This window comes from Colobus angolensis, unplaced genomic scaffold (genome assembly GCF_000951035.1).
Source record: "Colobus angolensis palliatus isolate OR3802 unplaced genomic scaffold, Cang.pa_1.0 Scaffold4, whole genome shotgun sequence".
NCBI lineage: Eukaryota > Metazoa > Chordata > Mammalia > Primates > Cercopithecidae > Colobus > Colobus angolensis.
The window spans coordinates 8,903,197-8,912,722 of NW_012117376.1; the positions used below are offsets into that span (position 1 = coordinate 8,903,197).

Here is a 9,526-nt window from a genome sequence, read left to right on the forward strand (position 1 = left end):
AATTAGGCAAGCACTATTCACAACAGCAAAGACATGGAATCAACCTAAATGCCCATCAATGGCAGATTGACTAAATAAAATGTGGTACATATACACAATGGAATACTATGCAACCATAAAGAAGAACAAGCTCATGTCCTTTGCAGGAACATGGATGGAGCTGGAGGCCATTATCCTTAGCAAACTAATGTAGGAATGGAAAAACCAAATATTGCATGTTCTCACTTATAAGTGGGAGCTAAATGATGAGAACATGTGGACAGAAAGAGAGAAACAACAGACCCCGGTGCCTACTTGAGGGTGGAGGGTGAGAGGAAGTAGAGGATAAGAAAAAATAAACATTGGGTACTAGGCTTAACAACTGGGTGATGAAATAATCTGTAGAACAACCCCCGTGACACAAATTCACCTATATTAAAAACCTGCATATGGACCTCTGACCCTAAAATAAAAGTTTAAAAATAAAACAAAATAAAATTAGGCAAATAATCTAGGTAAGTCCGACATTACCCTACTGGCTCAGGGACTATTGCGGTAGGATCAAGTTAAACTCTCAGGCAGGCAGCCAAGGCTCCTCGCTGCCACTTGCACCCACTTACCTCTGCTTGGGAGTCACAAGCATTGGCACCTCCTCCGGGAAGCCCTCAGGTGGAAGAGGGCGCCCTCTGCCGGGGTAGGAACGCCAGCACGCCTGGGGAGCCGCCCTTTGCGCACCATCAGGGACTCCGCCCCTATCCCTCAGCGGAGGCCTCCCTCCCCCGCATCACGTGATCCCAGCTCCTTTCCAGCTGGTGGGTGGAACCTCAGGAGGGAAAACCCGGGGAAGCCCAGGTGAGAGCGAAGACCGATGGGGCCCGGGTTTCCTGGATGCTGGGGGACTGTCCCAGTAAGGCTTGGGAACCTGGGTGGGGCGCCTTTCAGAATGGGACCGATGGGAGGGAGACGGGGGTGAGTTATGGGCACGAACCCCGTTCAGTATCTGCTCCTTGCGGAGTGTGAGAACTGGGAGAGAGATTCCTGGCCTTTCCACTTTCCTATGCACCCTTGGGTGAGTGTCTTAACGTCTCAGAATCTCTGTCCTCACCTGTGGCTGCCAGTATGCAATGAAATAAGCACATAAGTCGTAGATAAATGGTATCTTAGTCGGTCCCATTTAAGCGAATTCGTGAACTCTCAGAGACAAGAAGACCCTGGAGGCCACTGTAGCTCGGCCCTGTTTGGAGGCAGGCCTCTCCACCCTCACTAAGGACACCAGCTCCTGCTGGGTGCTCCCCTCCCTGGAGTGCTCACCCCTAGGCCTCAGGAGTGGAAGGGTCTGGGAGCGCTGGCTGGAAGAGGGGCTTCTCCCAGCTCCCACTGAACGGGCTGACAAGTCGGACTCTACATAACAAAGTCTCCTCTTTCTGCCTCCACACAGGGCCCGTGTTGTGCTTTTGGCCCAGGTAGGTGGACAGACATGTCCCAGGCGGGGGACGTAGAAGGCCCCGGCACAGGAGACGCTGTGCTGAGTCCCCAGCACAACTGTGAGCTTTTAGAGAACATGGAAAGAGCCAGCTCCACGCCAGGCCTGGCACCACATGGGCCAGGAGCAAGCTCTGGGTCCCGAGTCAGGGCTGGCAGCAGAAGGAAGATCCCCAGGAAGGAGGCCCGTCGAGGTGCCAGCTCCCAGGCTGCGGGTGCGGCTGGGGTCTGCCCAGGGGTCATGGAGCTGCTAGCTGTGGGACAGAGCCGGGGCTCGATGCCGGGTCCTGGGCTCCACATGCAGCCGCCCTCGGTGTCTGCTCAGGGGAGAGCTCTGACCTCCAAGAGGCTCCAGGTTTCTCTGTGTGACATCTTAGATGACAGTTGCCCCAGGAAACTTTGTAGCAGGTCTGCAGGTTTCCCAGAGAGAGCGCTGGTCTGCAGGGAGAGGCTTGCAGGGGTGGAGGAGGTGAGCTGCCCCAGGCCTGGGGAGGCCAGAGACGGTGGAATGAGTTCTCCGGGGTGTGACAGAAGAAGCCCCACACTCAGCAAAGAGGAGCCCCCTGGAAGGCCCCTGATATCCTCACCAGGCCCAGTCCCTGTGAGGGTAAGAAAGAAATGGAGGAAGCAAGGGACTAATTCAGAGTGCTGGGAAGGGGCTGGTGGTTTCCTGTGGCTTGATCAGAGCCCTCGTGGGGACAGCCTCCTCTCTGTGGGAGACCCTCCCCAAGGTGCTGACCTGCAGTCCTTGGGAGGCCCCTGCAGACCTCCTTCTCCAAAAGACACTGGGTCTGGGCCTGGAGAGCCAGGTGGAAGTGGGGCAGGATGTGCCTCAGGGACTGAGAAATTTGGATATTTGCCGGCTACAGGGGGTGGGGCCCAGCCAGGCAGCCCCTGTGGCCCTGTCTGGTTCCCAGTGCTCAGTGGAGGGGAGTCTGTCAGTTCAGCTGCACGGGCTCCTCCACAGAGCGCAGCACTGTGCCTGGGGGCGTCAGCACAGGCCTCTGCAGAGCAGCAAGAAGCTCTGTGTGTCATGCGGGCTGGCAGCGATGAAGGCCGGGCTCCAGCACAGGACCAGGAGGAGCTGGAGGCCAAGGCTCAGCCAGCATCCAGAGGAAGGCTGGAGCAAGGACTCGCTGACACCTGTGCCAGCTCCTGGGAGCACTTGGGCAGGCTCAGCTCCTCCCTGGACCCTGAAGCCAGCAGGGCCTGCTCAGGCCCACTCATGGAGCAGAGAAGATCCAAGGGCACTAAGAACCTGAAGAAAGGTCCAGTGCCTTGTGCCCAAGAGCAGGGCGCAGACGGAAGCTCAGACAACTCCCACCAGGACAGGCCAGAGGAACCCAGCCGAGGAGGCTGCCCCAGACTGGTGAGCTGAGTCTGAGAGTTTGGGATAGGAAGGGCCTGGCCATGTTTCTCAATACCATGCTTGGTGGTAGAATTTAATAAAACTAAGCGAGATGGACTCTTTGTGAACATTCTCTCTCTCATCCCTATTAACCAAACTCGGTAAAATGATGCCCACAAGCTGGGAAAGAGAAAGTCAACTACATTCGCTGAATCCTTGTGAGGGTTCATTATCTTTTGGAGTCGGTGAGTCCTGGATTGGAATCTTGCCTCTGCCCACTTCCTAGCTGAGTGACTGTGGGATGTTTTTTTTAACCTCTCTAGGTTTCCTCTTTGTAAAAAAAGGATACTAATTTCAGCTTCATGGGCTTGTTTCAAGGATTAAATGAGATTATGGTATAAAATAATGTACCTAGGCCTAGTGCAGTGGCTCACGTCTGTAATCCCAGCACTTTTGGAGGTGGAGGCAGGCAGATCATGAGGTCAAGAGATCGAGACCATCCTGGCCAACATGGTGAAACCCTGTCTCCATTAAAAATACAAAAGTTAGCTGGGCATGGTGGCGCGTGCCTGTTCCAGCTACTCTGGAGGCTGAGGCAGGAGAATCGCTTGAACCTGGGAAGCAGAGGTTACAGTGAGCTGAGATCATGCCACTGTACTCCAGCCTGGCAACAGAGCAAGACTCTGTCTTAAAAAAAACAAAGGTCAGGAGGCTGAGGCAGGAGAATGGCGTGAACCTGGGAGGCGGAGCTTGCAGTGAGCTGAGATCCGGCCACTGCACTCCAGCCTGGGCGACAGAGCAAGACTCCATCTCAAAAAAAAAAAAAAACAAAGGTGCCTAGCACAGCACAAGGCACAAAGTAAATTGCTTAATTCGTGTTAAATTTGCTTTTCTTTTAGTGTTCACAGTTACCCTGTAAGATAGGCGTTAGCCCCATATAACCAGATGGGGAAACTGAGGCTCGGAGGGTTAACAATATTCTCCAGGCTCACACAGCTAGGGAGTCAGTGCCCAGCTATGTTCCCTATATCACCACTTCCCTTTCCTTTGTTCTTTTCCTTATCGTCATCACCATTTTATTAATAATCATAGCCAACATCTATACACCAAAGGCAGAATAAGACTCTACTTGTTTTTGGTGCATATTTCTCACATAGTTGAATTTTCATCACGTTTATTGAATGTGCATGATGTGCTAGGTGTTTTTGATTTAATCTTCACATGATGTCCATGGAGGTGAGGTAACAGACCCAGCTAGTGGATGGGAGCAAGGGTACAAGCCCAGGCTGTCTGTCTTGAGATCTCACTGCACTGCCTTCTCTGTGTTATCTTCTGTGTTATTGGCACAGTCGTAATAGCATCTGGCTTACTTAACATGTACTGGATATTGTGCTAAGCCCTTTATTTGCAATCTTTGTGACAATCCTGTGAGGTAGATACTATTGACATATACCCATTTTACTGATCTGAACACTGAGACTCTGAGAGGTGACGTGAGTACTCAAGACCAAATAGCCAATTAGTAAAATAGAACCAGTGAGCTGTTTTCCACTATGCATCAAGTCTTTTTATCTATAGATAGGCTCCTGTTATGCCTTATCGTTCCAGGGCTTTGGTTGGTTTTGTAAGTTCTGTAGTATTTGAAGATCTTTCCCAGTGGGTTCACCTTGTTCTGCTGAATTTGATCTTTTCCTGAGCCCTGCGTCATAAGTGTCTATGGATGTATTCGTCACAGCCACAGGTGCTGTCAGGATGAGGGCTGGGACTTCCTCTTCTCATTTCTAACCACTGTAGTCTAGTTAGGAGCATGAGCCCTGGAGGCCAATAGACTAACATTCAATCCTGACTTTGCCGCTGTCTGAACAACCGAGGTGAGTGGCTTCACCTTTTCAAGTGTAATTCATCTGCAAAATGTGGGTATGAAGAGTACTTACCTCCTAGGGAGGTGGTGAGGATGAAATGAGATGACACATGTTTGACATTTAACACAGTGCTTGGTGCGAGAAAAATACCCAAATAGGTTACCTGTTAGCGACATAAGCAATTTCGTCCTGCTGTAAGTAATGCAGAGGTGACCATCCTTGTGCGTCTGGCTTCTCCCTTCTTCACGTGATTTATTTGGACCAGATGCCCAGAATTGGGATTCCTGGGTCTGCAGCCTTTGAGGGGGCTGGTTTGAGTGCGGTGGTGGAGCCAGCTTCCTGCCTGGCTTGACTGGAGGCAGCCCACGACTGCTGGCTCCTCCAGGCTCCATCCTTGACTCTGCGGCACAGCCCATCATCCCACAGCTTTCCAAACAACTCGTTGCCATGACAACCAGTACCAGCTGAGGGAGAAGAATTGAGTCTGGGCTGTGACAGGGACGGGCGGGTGGTTGCAGACAGGGCTGAGTGGGGCCTGGGCAATGGGGGGCACAGTGCCCGGTTGATCTGGAGCCCTGTTTAGGGCCTTAGCACCTTCCCCTGGAGACAGCCTGGCTGGTAGCAGGGGCAGACAGAGAAGTTCAAGGTCAAGCTCTGCCTCTTACTCCAGGGTGACTTTAGACCTGTCTTTAGACATTTAGATGAGTTAAACATTTTTTTTTTTTTTTTTACCTAACCTCAGTGGCAAGAAGACTTTATTAGTATTTTTTTTAATTTACTTTTTTTTTTTTTTTAAGATGGAGTCTCGCCCTGTCACCCAGGCTGGAGTGCAGTGGAACAATCTTGACTCACTGCCACCTTCGCCTCCTGGTTTCAAGGGATTCTCCTGCCTCAACCTCCTGAGTAGCTGGGACTACAGATGTGGGTCATCATGCCCGGCTAATTTTTGTATTTTTAGAAGGGACAGGATTTCATTATGTTGGCCAGGCTGGTCTCGAACTCCTGACCTCAGGTGATCCGCCGCCTCGGCCTCCCAAAGTGCTGGGATTACAGGCGTGACCCACCGCGCCTGGCTGCAAGAAGACTTTAGACATTTAGAAATGTGTCCCTTCTCTGAATCTGAGTTGCCTCCTCTATGAAGTGGGGAGAATGAACTGGGCCCCAGAACTGCCAGGAGTCTGATATCAGAGGCTGGCCATGTTGTATTCTTCTGGCATGAACCAGAGACTCTTGGAGGAGAGATGGGAGGGGGACTGGATGCCATTCTCTTGTCCATCCTGGGCTCCACAGTGGCCAGTGAGGTTTAGAGCTGCTCAGTGGGTAGGAGAGCAGTGGGTGTGGGGAGGGCAGCTCTGTCAGTGACCCTGTGCTGCTCGCAGTCCGCCCATCATCACCAGGGAGGCACACAGCTCCTCTGGCCTGACCCAGAATCCCTGGTTCAAGGTATGCTGTCTGCAGCTGCGAAGTGTCAGGAGATGAGTGAAGGAGGAGCGTGTCTTCCCAACAGATGAGCAGCCTAAGAGGAGCTCGTTTCATTAGTGTGCTTACTATAGACTGAGAGCTTCATGTATGTCATCTCATTTAATCCTCACATTAACCATTAAAGGTCAATGTCGGCTGGGCATGGTGGCTCACACTTGTAATCCCAGCACTTTGGGAGGCCAAGGTGGATGGATTGCTTGAGCTCAGGAAACCATCCTGGGCAATGTGGCAAAACCCTGTCTCTACAAAAAATACAAAAATGACCTGGGCACGGTGGCGTGTGCTTGTAGTTCCAGCTACCCGGGAGGCTTAGGTGAGAGGATCACCTAATTCCAGGAGGTCAAGGCTGTAGTAAGCTGTGCTGGTGCTGCTGCCTTCCAGCCTGGGCAACAGAGTGAGACCCTGTCTAAAAAAAAGAAAAAAAAAGTCAGCATTAATATCCCCATTTTACTGAGTAAGAAAACTGGGATTCTGAGAAGTTAAGTGACTCACTCAGGGCACATACCGAGTAAGTGGCCGAGCCAGGATTTGACTCTAGTCCTGCATAACTTGGGTGTTTATGGGGCTTTATTATAATTTGTTGAACAAGGAGGGGGTCTCGTCCAGGGATCTTACAGTCTAATGGGAGGAGAAAGCCACTAACCAGAGGATTGAAATACAGACTGAAGCCCAGTGGACCATGGATGTCCAGGGGTGGGGGAGGGCAGAGGAGGGGGCTGTCTGAACTGGGTCTGGGCAAGGGAAGTAGGTGTTCAGCAGGTGAGAAAGTAGGAGAGGCTTGCTAGGAAGAGGGCAGTGCTCTGCAGGGCTGCATTGCAGGAGGCAGCTTGGAGTGTTGCAGGAGTGGAGAGGTAGGTGGGGGTTACAGGTGGGACAGGAAGCAGGTGGGAGAGACCAGCAAGGGCAACATTGCTTGAATGGAAATGGAGAGCCTGCAGGATGGTCGAGTGTCAGGATGGCCTTTCTCCAGGGCAGGGACCAAGGGACTTTATCAACACCAGCATTTACAGAGAGAGCTTGTTCTGTTCCAGGCACTGTTCTAAGAGTCTCGAATAATGATAATGATCCTTGCCCCAACACCATGAGGTAAATACTGGTATTATCCTCATGTTACTGATGAGAAAACTGAGGCACAGAGAGATTAAGTAACTTTTCCAAGATCACACAGCTCCTAAGTGTTGGCACCAAGTATCTCCACTGCATGAATATGCCCGAATTTATTTATTTGTTGACTCCATATGGACATTTTTTTTTTTTTTTTTTTTGCTACTACATTTGGTGCTGCAGTGATAGTTTTGTATGGGTTTTGGAACATATGGGCGAGAGTATCTCATCTACAGGGAATATTTTCTGCGGTGGAATTGCTAGGTTATAGGGTGCACACATCTTCAACTTAAACAGTGCCAGATGTTTTCTAAAGTGGTTGAAACAGTATACACCCCCCCCAACAGTGTGTGAATGTTCCAGTGACTTCTCATCTTTGCCAACCCTTGATAGTTATCAGACTTGGGTTTTTTGCTGAAATGGAGATATGCTGCAGTGTCTTAATGTTGTTTTAATTTTCACTGCCCTCTTACTAAGGAGCATCTTTTCATGAATTTTGGTTATTCTTGTTAAGTCTTTTCCTTAAAAAGTTTTTGTTGTTTAACTTTTCCTTATTGATTTGTAGGAGGATTTTTTTTTTTTTTTTTTTTTTGGGACAGAGTCTCCCTCTGTTGCTCAGGCTGGAGTGCAGTGGCATGATCTCAGCTCACTGCAACCTCCACCTCCCAGGTTCAAGCGATTTTCCTGCCTCAGCCTCCTGAGTAACTGGGATTATAGGCGCCCACCACCACGCCTGGCTAATTTTTGTATTTTTAATAGAGAAGGGGTTTCCTCATGTTAGTCAGGCTGGTCTCAAACTCCTGACCTTGTGATCTGCCCGCCTTGGCCTCCCAAAGTGCTGAGATTACAGGCGTGAGCCACCGCGCCCAGCCATTTTTTAATTGTTTTGTTAGAGACAGGGTCTTGCTCTGTCACCCAGGCTGGAGTGCAGTGGTAAGATCATAGTTCACTGCAGCTTTGAACTCCTAGGGCTCCAAAAATTCTCCTGCCTCAGACTCCCAAGTAGCTGGGACTACAGGTAAGTGCCACCATGCATGTCCAGCTAATTTAAAACTTTTCTCTTTTTTTTTTGAGATGGAGTCTTGCTCCTTTGCCAGGCTGGAGTGCAGTGGTGCGACCTCAGCTAACTGCAACCTCTGCCTCCCGGGTTCAAATGATTCTCCTACCTCAGCCTCCTGAGTAGCTGGGATTCGAGGTACCCGCCACCACGCTTGGCTAAATTTTTTTTGTATTTTTAGTAGAGACAGGGTTTCACCATGTTGGCCAGGTTGGTCTTGAACTCTTGACCTCAGGTGATCCACCTGCCTCAGCTTCCCAAAGTGCTGGGATTACCCCCTGGAATGAACCCTTTTGTACTCACACTCAACCCTAGCCACCATGTGTTATCTTGCCTGAAAATCAGCAAATATTCATTTAATATCCAAATTTGCAATAGTTTCATAAAGATGACAAATTTTTTAAAAAATAATTAATTAATTAATTATTTTTGAGACAGAGTTTTGCTCTATTTCCCAGGCTGTAGTGCAGTAGCACGATCTCAGCTTACTGCAGCCTCCACCTCCTGGGCTCAAGCGATCCTCCTGTCTCAGACTCCTGAGTAGCTGGGACCACAGGCATGTGCCACCACGCTCAGCCAATTTTTTGTATTTTTTGTAGAGATGGGGTTTTGCCATGTTTTCCAGGCTGGTCTCAAACTCCTGAGCTCAAGCAGTCCGACCACCGCGCCGCTCAGAGAGTTGGGATTACAGGCGTGAGCCACGGCACCTGGCCAACAACTTATTTTTATAACTTGTCTCTTTAAAGTCAGGATAGAAATAAGGTCCACACTTTGGGATTGGTTGATGTTTCTTTTAAGCCTTTTAAACTATAGGTTCTCCCTCCATATCTTGTTTTTTCTTGCAGTCTTTTTTTTTGTGTGTGAAGAAATTAGATGGTCCTGTAATTTTTGTATCGCTGTAGTATAGTTAAACATGTTCCTCTGTCTTCGCTTTAAGCTGTGAACTGGTGGTTGAATGTAGAGGTTTGATTAGAATTGGAAGCAGTTTTTAGCCCGAACTACTTCGTAGGTTGGTGATGTGTTCTTTCCATCAGAAGGTACATGTCTCCTTGTACTACTTTATATTTATTCATGCTATTTTATATATATGTGTGTATATGTATATATATTATATATGTAAACATGTTCCTCTGTCTTCGCTTTAAGCTGTGAACTGGTGGTTGAATGTAGAGGTTTGATTAGAATTGGAAGCAGTTTTTAGCCCGAACTACT

The 9,526-nt window shown here is 49.4% G+C and overlaps 1 protein-coding gene across 3 annotated transcripts in view; it reads left to right on the forward strand.

Annotated features, from left to right (window-relative positions):
- The first annotated feature begins 746 nt into the window (after positions 1–746).
- The window catches only part of SPOCD1 (SPOC domain containing 1), a 28,174-nt gene continuing 19,394 nt past the window's right edge, over positions 747–9,526 (forward strand). For 2 of the 3 annotated variants that reach the window (XM_011955446.1, XM_011955447.1), the window contains exons 1-2: positions 747–831; positions 1,418–2,830. In XM_011955446.1, the coding sequence (XP_011810836.1) occupies positions 1,457–2,830 (1,374 nt within the window). In that variant the 5' untranslated portion in view covers positions 747–831; positions 1,418–1,456. The remainder of the gene's footprint in view (positions 832–1,417; positions 2,831–9,526) is intronic. The other variant, XM_011955448.1, reaches the window with a different exon arrangement.